The sequence below is a fragment of the Rhincodon typus genome, chromosome 3 (genome assembly GCF_021869965.1).
Source record: "Rhincodon typus isolate 14 chromosome 3, sRhiTyp1.1, whole genome shotgun sequence".
Classification (NCBI taxonomy): Eukaryota; Metazoa; Chordata; class Chondrichthyes; order Orectolobiformes; family Rhincodontidae; genus Rhincodon; species Rhincodon typus.
Window position 1 is genome coordinate 3,297,428 of NC_063334.1, and position 14,518 is coordinate 3,311,945.

Here is a 14,518-nt window from a genome sequence, read left to right on the forward strand (position 1 = left end):
GGCGGAAATTCAGGATTTTGACCCAGCAACAGTGAAGGAATGATAATATATTTCCAAATCAGGCTGATGGGCGGCTCTGAGGAGAACTTGCAGGTGGTGGTTTTTCCATGTGTCTGCTGCCCTTCTGGATGGACGTGATTGTGCATTTGGAAGTTGCTGTCTTAAGGATCTTTGAATTTCTGCAGTGCATCTTGTAGGTAGTACACACTGCTGCTACTGAGCGTTGGTAGTGGAGAGAGTGGATGCTTGTGAATGTGGTGCCAACCAACGGGCTGTTTTATCCTGGATGGTATCAAATTGCTTCAGTGTTGCTGGAGCTGCACCCATCCAGACAAGTGGAAAATATTCCGTCACACTCCTGACTTGTGCATTGAAGATGGTGGTCAGGTTTTGGGGAGTTAGAAGGTGGGTTAGTCATCACAATAGTCAAACCTCTGACCTGCTCTTGTAGCCCCTGTGTTTATGTCCACTTGAATTTCTGGTCAATGACACACGCATAGGCTCACAGACACACGCACAGGCTCACAGACGCAAACACACACACACGATTGATGCTAACACCATTAAATATCAAGGGGCAGTGGTTAGATTGTCTCTTATTGGTGATGGACATTGCCTGGCATTGATGTGGTGTGAATGTTACTTATCAGTTCAAGCCTGGATATTCTCCAGATCTTGTTGCATTTGAATACAGACTGCTTCGGTGTCTGAGGAGTCGCATTTTGAGTCTCCGATTAGGAAGCAGATGCATCATTTCACGTTGCTGATTCTGAAAGAGGAGTTGCCTCTGTAAGGTGCTGAACTATCAGTGTTGGACAAAAGTTGAATTGGGTTCCAGTGTGGTGACTTTCATGGTCAAACAGCTTATTGACACTTGCTGTGTAAGCTCAAAGGTAAAGAATTGGCAATTTGGAATCATGGTCCTCTAAGATTTAAAAACTTCAGACAAGAAAAAAAATGTAAAGACTCCATGGGAATAGTCATGTAAAGAAAATAGATGTTAACACAATATATTTTTACCATGTCTCATATCTTATTAGTAATTATTTTTTGATTATTCTTAGTCATTATTTGGGAAGCATCACAATCGCTACTATACACCGAATAAAACAAACTTGGACTGCAGGAACTGTGGCAAACTGGGGCACATATCCAAAAACTGCCCATCTGATAAGGTAATGGCCTCATGTTTGAAATAATGTCCTTCATATTTTTCATAGATAGTAATATAAATTGTTTTTTTCTAATATTGCAAATGCATGATTTTAAAAATGCTGAGAGATAATTGTCTGCTAATTCCATTCCCTTCAATATTTCTTTCCTGGGTGCAACAATAATGTGCTGTTCCTTTTAAGATTATTGTGCAGCCACATCTTGAATGGAAAGTCCTTCTCAATAGCCTGTTTGGTGCACTGCGGAATAATTTCTGAATTTCTAGATTTCTGCATGACTGTGCACAAGTACAGTTTAGAACAGGGTCTTCCGAAACTGTGGGCCTTAATATGAGATTTTGGGATGACAGCCTTAACAATGGATGACCAGCAACGGTGGCTGTGAACATGGTGTGACACATGTCTGGAGCAGGTGGGACTTGAAGCTGGTCCTTTTGATCCAGAGGTAGGAGCATTACCACTGCATTAAAAGACCTCTGGAGCTCAGATTGAATGCTAACAGCAATGTAGTCCATTGATATATTTGCAATTTTTCTGGTGGTGGGTGTGTCCTAACAAACAGATCTTTTAATGCCCAGTTGCTACTGCAAAAAGAAAGCCTTTGAAAGGTAGTTTTATTGTGAAAAGAGAGCTCTCACAATTAAGCAATTCTACCATAATGAACTTTTTCTACCCATGCACAGGAGCTAATGCTCCCAATCTGCCTGTGGGTCACACAAATTCGGAAACATTAAAATGGAGTCACAGCAGGAAAGTATTTGGGAAGCACTGGCTTAGAAGAAATGTTACTGTTCATTAAAGTAAATTACCGTCGCATTTCTTATATGTTTCTCTGATCCCATACTGCTGTGCTGGGAGAGAGATCTGTTTTGTTTCATATGGTAGATAGGGCACATCACATGCTGGCAAAAGAATCTGTCCTATTTTCTGCACCCAGGAAAATTTCATCTAATTTTTCAACTTCCCTTACCATTCAATTTAGGTTCACAAAATAGCTAAAATAAGGGAACGTCATTCAGCCCATTTTACTTCATCCAACCAGAATGTTCATACAGCCCCTGCACTGCAGCATCCAACTATTTTATGTAATTCCAGGGTTCTACTTTCACTATTTTATCAAGAGCCCATTTTATATGTTGATTGTTCTTTTTGAAGATGAACGTCCTGAGATTAATCTATAATTATAGTTCCGTAGTAGTTCAATAATAACTTTCTTGACCTGAATCAAAAGCTCATAAGTTCAAACACCGCTTCAGAGATTTGACTCTGTAATCGTAACTTATCGTTCAGTGCAGTTCTGAGGGAAAGCTGTACTGAAAAAAATACATTCTTTGAATGTGATGATAAAACAATGCCTTAGGTGGACAATAATAATCCCATAACACTGTGGGAGAGTAGTGGAATTATGCCAGTCCCTAGCGAACATCACTAAAACAGGTGAGCTGGTCATTTATTACTCATTGCTGTTTATGGAATGCGCAGATTGCCTACTACATTATCTTTCATTAAAGCCATGAGATGGTGAAAGCTGCTATTATAAATTTAAATCTTTTCTTTTGCAACTTGCCCCTTATGGTTGCCATTTTCTTCCTCGTGCTATTTATAGTTGAAATCATTTTTTGAATCCCTGATACTCTCTACCTGCTTGCATACTTCTAATATCACTTTGCCTTTTCTGATTAAAAGGCTGAAATGTCTCCATCCTTTCCTCATAGCTTAAACTTCTAACACAATGCTGGGGAATCAGTCCCTTAGTTCTTCTCTGCGTCCAATGCTTTAATGCCACTGTGTCTCAGTGACCAAACCAGAACATAATATTTCAAGATGCAGTGTGACCTGAGAATTACTTAGTTGTTTATAACTTGTCTGACTTGCATCTTACATTTGTATTGTGTCGTTCAAAATTCTGCAGCTTTTGTTGCTTGCTGGTCTAGTTAGGGCAGTTTGCATCTGCTAAGCATTTTAAGTTTCTCTCTGCTTCATCCATAGCTATTTCTGCACCATTCATAGAGTATGTTTGTTGTCCTTTTTTGTTCTCAAGATACAACATTTTAAGATGAGGTATTTCTACACCCAGAGGGCAGTGAAGCTGTGGAAGCCATCGCCAAAGGCTGTGGAGGCCAAGTCATTGAGTGTATTTAAAACATGAGATGCGTTCTTGAATAGTAAGGGAATCAAGGGTCGCAGGAAGAAGGCAGGAGAATGGAGTTGAGAAACATATCAGCCTTGATCAAATGGCCTATTTCTGCTCTTGCATTTTATGGTCTTATGCTTTTATGTCATTCCCTTCCTCCTGCAGAGTATTCTGCATCCTCTCAGTGATGTTCTTTACCCTGGCACCAGGGAGACAACACACCATGTGGGATTTACAATGGCAGTTGCAGAAATGTCTGTCTATCCTCTTAAATATGGAATTTTCTATAATGATTACATTGCTACTTTTTGTTGTTCCCTCCTATATACTCTGTTATCTGCTAATGCATCATCTCTCCCAGCAGTCTCTAGTGCTAAGAGTGTACCGCACCCCAAAGATGTCTGCGTTTCCCAGGTCTTCCTTCTCTTTCAAATGCCCATCCACCTTCTATCCTAAACTCCTGCCTCTGGGATGCTCACCTTGTGAAATGTATAGTCTGGAAACTCTCCTCCTTCCTGCTGTTCTGCACTGACTCCAGCTGCTCCTCACGCTCACAACTCTGACATGAAGAAATTCTCCTGTGACAGATTAAGTATCCTGAAGTTTCCACGTGGCGCAGGAATTGCAAACAATAAGTCTCGTCTGTCAGTCCATGTTCAAAAAACCAAGACTCCCCCTGTTTTGAATCTGATTAATAGCTTGTTTAAGCTGTTGATTTTAATTACAGCCTCAACTTGATCTATATTAAATCTCTTCTTAATTCACATTCTATTATAATTATTCCATTTGTGCTGATAATACTTCTGTTTTAAATCTTGTTTCCTTAGCGCTCGGTCTACTTTGCCTGTTTCCGTTAACTCCTTTAGCTATACTGTCTTTGCCTCGGTGCCCTCTGAACAACCAAGCACTTAACTATTGTTCTGTGCTGCACGTTTTTTTGATGTTTAGTTGTTATCATACTGCTGTTTCTTCTTGCAGCCGACTCCCACAAGTATCCTACCTACATTCCTTCCTTCCTTCCTTCCCGTTTCCTTCTCTATTTCCTTTTGCTTTTCCTTCCTTTCTTTCCCTTTTGCTTTTCTTTCCTGAATTGAATTGAACTAGCTTTATTGTCACGTACTCAAATGAGTACAGTGAAAAGTTTATAAGTCTCCACTGACAGCGCCATCAGAGATTCAAGGTACCTAGGTACAATTCTTAGTTACAGAATATTGAAATAAAGAAAAGTTACATTACAGCTACCGACAGCTATAGGTCCGAAGGAACAAGAAGTTAAAAAGACAAGCATCACAGTCTCTCTCCAAAGGCTGTCTGCAGCGACCAATGCAGGGGGACCTCCACATGGTCTGACTGCTGGCTACCGCCATGCTTCTCTCTGGGCAGCTGTCCCTGCTCCTGCACTGGGCTGCTGCTGTAATACTCAACCACGGGGCCACTGGTCACTGGCATTCCTGCTGCAGCCGCTGGTGTCCCCAGTCCGGCTGCTGATCACTGCCATCCCCCACCCGTACACCCAGCCACTGGTTACCAGCAGCCCCGCTAACCACCGACCCCGCTTCGGAGGCCAGGGCCGGGTGTCCGAGGGACAGAGAAGGGATGAGAGAAAAAAAGACAAAGGACAGGCTGAACAGTGGAGCCCTGGCTGGAGTGTCCTACTCTGCCACCCTTTCTTTCCTTTTGCGTTTCCTTCCTCTCATTTGAAGAGGAGATAGTGAGATGCTGGATGGGCTCAAATTGATACAGGGAAGATGAGAGCTATACTTAAATTTTATAATTCATCAGGGCTATTATGGGTCCATCCAAGAATGCTGAGAGACGTGAAGGTTAAAAGAAATTCAGGGGGACTGGATTAATGTTTCAGTACCTAATCAGAGTCTATCACCATTATCCCTTTGCTTGTATTTACTGAAAATTTTGAAATTGTGCCTTGAACTCGTTTTGATCATATCAATCCCTATGGGACCCCACTGCATACCTTCCTGTGGTTTGAGAAGCAACTATTCACCACTATACTGTTTCTTTTGTCATGCAACCAACTTCATACAATGTTGTGTTGCGTCTTGCACTTTTATTCTGTAGACTTCAACTTTACTGGCAAGTCTATTACCTGACACCTCCTTCCCTTTCCTTAACACCTTGGGATTTTTATGACATGGTCCTGTCTCTTTTTTTGAGCCAGTTCTCTGTTATTACCGTACATCATATTTACACATGAGTATTTGCAGCTGCAGGTCATCAAGTTTGAACATTTACCGTGTGTGCATTGTAAACTTGATATTAGTATTGCTACATTACCCGATAGTTTTACTACACATAAAATACCTGCCTGAGATGTGTTTGCTTCTCCCAGATTTTTGTGCACCTTGTTTATCTTTCCTAATGCTACACCCAGTTCCTATCTCCCGACCAAGTTAGTTGGAAACCTTCCTCCACAGCAGCAGTAGAGCTCTGCATGAGGACAATGGTCAGGCTCTATTTGGGTGCAACCTATCCAAACTGTATAGGTCCCAATGTCCCAACAATCCAAACTCCCATCCTTGAAACACTTTGTATGGTATGGATCTGCCTGTAGAGCACACAAAACAATACTTCTCACTTTGTCTTGCTACATGTGGCAGCAATAAATCAAATCAAATCTCTCACCGTCATTTCAGCAATGCATTAATCTAATCTGTCTTCCTATTTGTGCACTGACTAATGGGTGGCACTGGGAATAATTTGGAGATTAATATCTTTGAAGACCTGCTTGCTAGTCTCTTTACTAACTCCCTAAAATAAGCTTGCAGGATCTGATTCCTTTTTCTACCTGTGTCATTGTTAGTGCTTTGTACTGTAACTTGGCTGTTCACCTGTACATCTGTGTGCTCTGCAGATGTTCACTGACATCCTTGATCCTAGCACCTGTGGGGCAATTTATCAATTGGATTATGGCTGCGATTTTCCCTTCCCCAGACCTGTTGTGGGATGGGCGTATTAGATATCCTCACTGCCCAAAAAGCTTGCCAGATTATGCAACCAATTGGCTTATTAAGAGCTGATAAGTGAACTTCTTGACCTATCATAGCCCTCAACTGTGGTCTGATGGCTTACCAGAATCCACTGGTCAATCAGAGGCTGGCAGCTTCTGGGTTGTAAAAATTATTGGTCAAGACCTACTCTTCAGACGATCCAATGATGAGAAGGTAGGTCTTTTGCTTCTCTCATGGTGGGGATTGCTTGATGGTCAGGGAGTTGAGGGACTGTGGAGATATTGATTGAGAAGGGCAGGATTGGCTTTCAGAGGCCACGCTTTGCCACCTCATCTGTGTATCCAATTGTTCCCAAATTGAGGCAAATGGAGACCCGTCCTAAACCCAGTAGGCAGGTCACCTTGGTTACTCAGTCGGGAAACCAGCCACTTTTTTTGCATTATGGGAAGGCAGGGAATCGGGAAGCTGGCAATTTGAGGCTTTTAAATAGCCATTAATTGACAACTTAAGGGATTAGTGGTTAGTGAGTTGAGAAGGTCTCCAATGTACCTTGTTGCCTGGCACTTAATTGATGAGATGGCAAGAAATGGGTGAATATCTTTTAAGGCCAACTCATCCAATGACTTCTTTTTCTTACTACCTCTCTAGATTACCTCTGGGGAAGATAAAATTGCTGCCAAGATCTTTGGCCACAAAAATGCTTTATGTTTCCCTAACTATAGATTCTTCTGTCACTTTTTCTTCTCCTCACCTTCCTCCTCTTGTCCTTATTGGCAGAGCCAGCTGTGGCACAATGGACTTGGCTCTGACTGTTCTGTACATTTGAAACATAACTCTCACCAATATAATGTGAGGCCCAAACACACAGCAGAGTTACAAGGAATAGCAAAGAAAGAACACAACGAGAACAAATCATGAACAAAAATCAAGGCATGCATCACAAGACAACACATAAGTGGTTGTTTGAGATGCCCAGAATTGAGAACCACAAGCCCAAGGAGATTGGGGATGGGGCATCAGAACAGACTTTGAGCTTCAACTTGTGTTGATTACATTCCTATTTGGTAAACATCATACCAGTTATCAGCAGAGTGTTGCTTGACTGGCTGAGAGTGCAAAATGTCCAGAATGACTATCAGTACAGGTAAATGTGACGTGGTATATTTTCATAGGAGGACACTGAGACTGTATTTAAACAAAGTCACAAGTCACACAGCACCAGGTTATAGTCCAACAGGTTTATTTGAAATCACAAGCTTTCGGAGCACAGCCCCTTTGTCAGGTGAAGTGAGAGAGAAGAGCAAACAAACACAAAATTTATAGGCAGAGAGATCAAAAGATCATACAACTGGTGTGAGTGTAGTGTTGAATAATGAGTTTCTGCAGATGACCAAGAGTGTTAGATGGTGTGAGCAAAGCGTCAATGCCTTAATAACAAGCGAAGGGATGACCAACAATCTGATTAAATGAGGCAGAGAGATAACTACAAAATATTAAAAATAAGGTGGTGCTGGAGACACGCTAAATGACTGGAATAACGTAATAGGTATAAGAGTCGTATGCCGAGGGTCTAACCAAAGTAACAAGTAATCCAAAACTGTACAAACTAATTAAGATAGAGAGATCACAACAATTTATCAAGGTGATGGAGTCAAAACAAGACATTAGGGAAGGTTTTACAGATTCAGAACAGTGTGGTGGGGTCACATGTAATGTGACATGAATCCAAGATCCGGTTGAGGCCATCTTCATTGGGTATGCTGCTTGGCTATCAGTTTCTGCTCAGTGATTCTGGGTTGTGTATCTCGAAGTCCACCTTGGAGGATACTTACCTGAAGATCAGAGGCTGAATGCCCTTGACCGCTGAAGTGCTCCCGGACTGAGGGGGAAACACTCCTGTCCAGTGATTGTTGTGCGGTGTCCATTCACCTGTTGTCATAGCATCTGCATGGTCCCGCTAGTATACCGTGCCTTGGGGGCATATTTGCCTGTAGCATATGAGACAACATTGGCCAAGTCACATGAGTATCTGCTGTGTACGTGGTGGTGGGTGCTCCCACGTGTGATAGTGGTATCCATGTCAATGATCTGACATGTCTTGCACAGGTTGCCATGGCAGGGTTGTGTGGTGTTGTGGTCAGTGTTGTACTGAGGGCTGGGTAGTTTGCTGTGAGAAGTGGAGGTGTGGGGATGATCTGGGTGAGATGCTCATCATCATTGATGATATGTTAAAGGCTGTGAAGAAACGCGGCGTCGTCTCTCCTTTCTGGGGAAGTACTGGACAACAAAAGGTACTCTATCTGTACTTTCCCTGGTTATTGAGTTGTCGGAATGCTTCTTTCTGTTGGACTATATCCTGGTGTCATGTGACTTCTAACTTGTCCACCCCAGTCCAACACTGGCACCTCCACATCTTATTTAAACAAGATAGAGAAATAAGATGGATCAGGGAGTATGGATATATAAATCATTAAAAGTAACAATGTGAGTTTAAAAGGCCATTTCTAGAAGGATAAAAATGGAAAGAAGTGAGAATATATTAAACATGCACAGAACCTTGTAAAGGCCACATCTAGAGTACGGTGAACAGTTCTGGTTTCCATGTTGTTAGAAAAGTATCGTGGCATTGGAGATGTAACGATTTGTTGGAGTGATGTCAGACTAAGAGATTATGCCTAAAAGGAAAAAGTATTGACCAAGCTAGGACTCTTGCCTATAGAAAAGAGAAGACAGAAGGTTTTTAAGATTATGGTGGGATATATAGGGGAGATGTAGAGAAGATGGCTTCCACTTGTGGGCGAGGTCAGAACTAAATATAGATTGACACTAATAAATTCAACAGGTAATTCAGGTCATTTTTTGTTCGTTCCAGCATGTGCTTATGTTTTAAGACAAAGCTAGATGAAGAAGCAAGCAGTGGAAGGATAAATTGAGGTTAGATAAAGAAGGATTAGGGGAGGCTTGAGTGTTGCACAAGCAACTGGTATGGACCTATTGAGTTCAGTGGCCTGTCTTCATGCTATGATTGTTATGTAATATGGTAAACTTGTAAGTGTAGACTTGTTAATTTTATAATTATAGAGTATGGATTGCCATATTGCTTTTTGTTCTATCTACCTCCCATAATTGCACCTACTCAAAAATATCATTAGATTGTTGTTAATTTAGAAAAATAAACTGCATTTATAGGTTCTCATCAGTTGTGATATAAAACTGTAAACAAACTTAAGTAATGAACAGTAATCTACAAATCTAACTTTATCAATCCTTTTTTAATTACAAGTGGGCAAAAGCAGAGAAAACTGTTATCCAGTTTTAAGTCTTCCATGGGGGGAGTTCGCATCAAAAGAATAACTTATATTTTCTGTGAACCATGAGACCATAAGATTTGTAGCAGAATTAGGCCATCTAGTTGAGTCTACTCTGCTGTTCAATCATGGTTGATATGTTTCTCAACCCTATTCTGCTTCCTTCTGCCTGTAACCCTTTATCGTCTTACTAATCAAGAACCTATCTATCTCGTCTTAAATACACTTAATGATTTGGCCTCCACAGCCCTCTGCAGCAATGAGTTTCACAGATCAACCACCCTCTGGCTGAAGAAATTCCTCCTCATCTCAGTTCTAAAAGACTGCCCCTTCATTCTGGAGCTGTGTACTCAGGTCCTAGTCTCCCCTGCTAATGGAAACATCTTCTCCACATGCATTCTATTTAGGCCTCTCACTGTTCTGTAAGTTTTTTAATCAGATGTCTCCAGTTCTCTCTCTTCACTGCTCCCCCCCACCAACCACTACCACCAAACCTCTCCTTCTAAACTTCAAGTACACACCCAAAGTCCTCAACTGCTCCTCATATGCCAAGCCCTTCAACCTTGAGATCATTCTTGTGGACTGCCTCTGGACTCTGCCAAACATCAGCACATCTTTCCTTAGATTTAAGGCCCAAAACTGCTGACAATATTTCAAATATAGTCTGACCAGAGCCTTACACAGCCTCAGCAGTACATCTCTGCTCTTGTATTCTAACCCTTCTAAAATGAACGCTAACATTGCATCTGCTTTCCTAACTGCCAGCTGAACCTGAATGTTAACCTTAAGAGAATCCTGAACTAGGATTCCTGAGTCCCTTTGTGCTTCAGATTTCCAAAACCTGGTACGCTGTTGGTGTCTTCCACTGTGAAAACTGATGCAAAGTACCTATTCAGTTCCTCTCCAGTTTTTTGTTCCCCTTTATAACTTCTCCTGTCTCATTGTCCAGTGGTCCAATGTCCACTCGTGACTGTCTCTTACCTTTTATATATCTAAAAGCACTCTTACAATTTTTTTTAGATTACCAGCTTGCTTATTCTCGTATTTCATCTTCTCCCCCATTATTGCTTCTTTCATTATCCTTTGCTTGTTTTTAAAGGCTTCGCAATTCTCTGCTTCCCACTAATCTTCATCACATTGTATGCTTTTTCTTTTGCTTTTGTACTGTCCCTGACTTCCCTCGTCAGCCATGGTTGCTTCGCCCTCTCCTTATATGTTTCTTCTTTCTTGGGATGAATTTCTTCTGTGCATTCTGAATTCCACTGAGAAACTCCTGTCATTGCTGCTTCACTGACTTCCATTCTAGGCTCCCTTTCCAATCAACTCTGGCCAACTCCTTTCTCATGTCTCTGAAGTTACCTTTACTCAATTGTAATGCCGTTACATCTGATTACAGCTTCTCACTCTTGAACTGCAGAGTAAATTCATCATATTATGATCACTTCCCCCTAGGAGTTCCTTCACCTTAAGTTCCCTAATCAATTCTGCATCAGTACACATCACCAAATCCAGAACCGCCTGTTCCCCATTGGGTTCTATCACAAGCTGCTCCAAAACAAAATCTTGTAGACATTCCATGAATTCCTTTTCTTGAGATTGCTGCCAACCTGATTTTCCCAGTCCACCTGCACATTGAAGTCCCCCATGATTATTGTAATGGTACCTTTCTGACATGCCTTTTCTGCCTCCGATTTATTTTACTCCCCACATCCTGGCTACTGTTAGGAGGCCTGTACACAATTTCCATCAGGGTCGTCTTTCCTTTGTGGTTTCTCAACTGTACTCACACAGATTCTACACCTTCTGACTCTATATCACTTCTTTTTTTTGTGGTTGGTTGGCTTGCCGAGCTGGTTCATTGTTTTTCCATAGACGTTTCATTACCCTGCTGGATCTACTCTAAAACCTATATCACTGCTTGCTATCGATTTAGTTTCATCCCTTACTAACAAGGCATTGCCGCCTCATCTGCCTGTCCTTTTGGTAGGACGTGTATCCTTGGATGTTTAGTTCCCATTCCTGATCCCCTTGTAGCCACATCTCTGTGGTAACCACAATTTCAATTTGTGCAACAAGCTCATTTACCCTGTTTTGTATGCTGCGTCCTGTGTTGACTGCAGCCTTCCCATAGTTTGTATCCTTATCTGCTGTGCCTGAAGTTAGATTCCTGACCCTTTCCATATCCTCTGGTCTATTACTTATTCTGGAAACTGTAATAACTCTCCTGAACATTGCGCCCCCACCCAGCCACCACCATCCTCTCCCCCACCGCCAACCCCCCCTCCCCCCCGCCCCGTCCCTTAACTTTTCCATAATTTTCCATGCATCTGAAACCCGCCCCCCACACACTATTTAGGTTAAAACCTTTTCTACAGCCCTAGTTATACAATTTGCCAGGACTCTGGTCCCAGCATGATTTAGGTGAAGCCCATCCCATCAGAATAGCTTCCTCCTTCCCCAGTGCTAGTGCCAGTGCCAATGAACAACTCATGCAAATCTTTTGTCTGCTGCTGAGCAGCACCCTTCCATTCATAAACCATTAAATTGATTGCAAAATGTTAAATATCATATTGATCACTCTGTCTAATGTTGTGGATTGGATTTATTAATTAAGATTTTGGAAATTCTGTGTTAAAACAGAGTTGTGATTGTTAGTGATCCCTGTGTTAAACTCATCTCTGGGAATGTGATGAAAACCCCAAATTCAGTCAAGCACTTCAAAATTATGCAGCTTTAAGTGGATTAAGACTGGAATTGCCTATTTTTTACAAGATACAATTTAGAGGAGAAGGTGTCCTTAAATTTTGAGGAATTACAAGGAGGAGTATCCTGACATATATATCCTCGGTTTATAGAATAGGATATATAAAAATGTCCTAATTTTAATGTATGAAAATAAGTTTCTAATGCCTGTACGTAAATCTGTTCCATTCAAAGTAGAATTGTGTTAAGGATCAAAGAAGGAGACTTGTACTATGGTTCCTTTAGGGTGATTAGGGTTATTGTGAATAGCCTGTGTGCATGCATCACGAATATTTAGCGTTATTCTTCTTTAATTTTAAAGAAATGGCCAAACATCAATTGATTGTAGACAAGGGCTTCATTCTGATTGCAGGATAGATTTTTCTCCTGGAGGTAGCACAACTTAGGGGAGAGAGGATAACCTTTGAGTTGAGCAAAAACAGACAATTTAAGGTTCACAAGGATGAGCTGTGGTATGGGCGGATTGTCTTATGCACAAAGGCTAAACAGGTTGAGACTCTACTCACCAGAATTTAGAAGAATGAGAGGTGATCTCTTTGAAAATTATAGAATTCTTAAGGATTTTGACAGGACAAATGTTGAGAGGATGTTTCCCCTCATGGGAGGATCTAGGACCAGAGGGCGTAGTCTCTGAATTTCTTCTGAGGGTTGGGAGTCTTTGGAACACCTTACTAAAAAGGGCAGTGGGGGTATAATCCTTATCTATATTGAAGTCTGAGTTAGATATATTTTTGATCAGTAGGGGAATCAAGGGTTACGGGGAATACATAGGAAAATGGATTTGAGGAGTGTTGGATCAGCCATGATCCTATTGAATGGCAGAGCAGGCTCAAGGGGCCGAATGGCCTTCTGTTCCCAATTTATATGGTGTTAAAGATATGAAGGTTACATTACCCTGCTGTTTTTTTTCCATTATGCTCATTAATAAGAAACTGGTGATCTCCCCTCACAAACTGGTCTCCTTCATGTTTACTTGTTTTGCTGAAAGCAAGAAATCAAGGCAGTGCAGTCCGAGCACTAGTTTGGTTTTGGAAATCCTCCTTTCCACTTCCACTCAAAGACCAAAGCAGTGAAAGTGACCTGTGGGGAAAGTAGCTTTGCAGTGGTCTCTGGAACATCCAATGAGAATCTCTCAAGTCAGTAATGTGGACACTTTGTAAACTGTGCTCATGACAAAACTAGAAGGAAAACCAAAGCCTCAGATCAACTCTGTAGGAATTCAACTCAGAACTTTTCATTAAAAAAGAATACAAATCTACTAAAGGCCAACTGTAATCAAGATCTCTTCTAACAGAATTTGTAATGTTTTTGATTATCTACTCGGTCTTTGATGATGGACAAATTCAGAGAGGTTAATGCTGGGCAGATAAAACAAACTGAAGCACAGCAAAAGAATAGAAAAGAATGCTGGGAAAGAAATGCTACATACAACACTTCCTGTAGAGCTGAAAAGATTAATACTGGATAAATCTGTATCAACAATTGGAACATTCTATAGCTGAGGTGCCAAAGGCAAGTAAACACATGCAAAGTAGCAAATATCCAACTCATAAATTCCACAAAAGTTATGCTAAAAGATTTCTAACTCCATCCAGAAGCAGAAGCAGAAGCATTCATTTCAAAAAGATAAATTCCTTGCTCACTATGTTGGCTATAGATCTACATTACTTTGCAATTGAGATTCAGTAATAATGCTGACAGTGCTTTCTCTGGATTGGAATCAATGCTTCAAATGGTGTTTGTGCTAAAGATCATTGTAAAGGGCAATTACTTTCTCAGCCAAAGGAAACTTGCGTGCGCACACTCTTTGTTGGATGAAGAGAAGATGTCTTGTTCTCAACCATAGTGAAAACCATGATGTAATTTGACTTCAACCATGATTTCTTGAGAGAAAGGTTCTGTGCACATGGCTTTTTGCTTTAGTTGCATTCTGTGGAATTTTTTTTGTCATGCATTGTCAACAAGAGCACATGGCAAGGATGTCTACTTTCCTCTGATACTGTTTATACTGATTTTGGAACTTCTTGCAATTGCTAAGATATCAGTCTGTATATCCAGAATGTAGAATGCAAAATATTCTTGAATGTAGACATTATGTTGCAAGTCTAGAGCTCTAACTTGTTGTGGGTAAATCACCACAAGCTACCTTTAGTTTATCTTTTCTCATTTTCA

General features: G+C 41.1%; 1 protein-coding gene across 2 annotated transcripts in view; it reads left to right on the plus strand.

Annotated features, from left to right (window-relative positions):
* The window catches only part of zcchc7 (zinc finger, CCHC domain containing 7), a 229,196-nt gene that overhangs the window by 139,449 nt on the left and 75,229 nt on the right, over positions 1–14,518 (plus strand). For both annotated transcript variants that reach the window (XM_020512442.2, XM_048595322.1), the window contains exon 4: positions 1,065–1,175. In XM_020512442.2, coding sequence (XP_020368031.2) covers positions 1,065–1,175 — 111 coding nt within the window. The remainder of the gene's footprint in view (positions 1–1,064; positions 1,176–14,518) is intronic.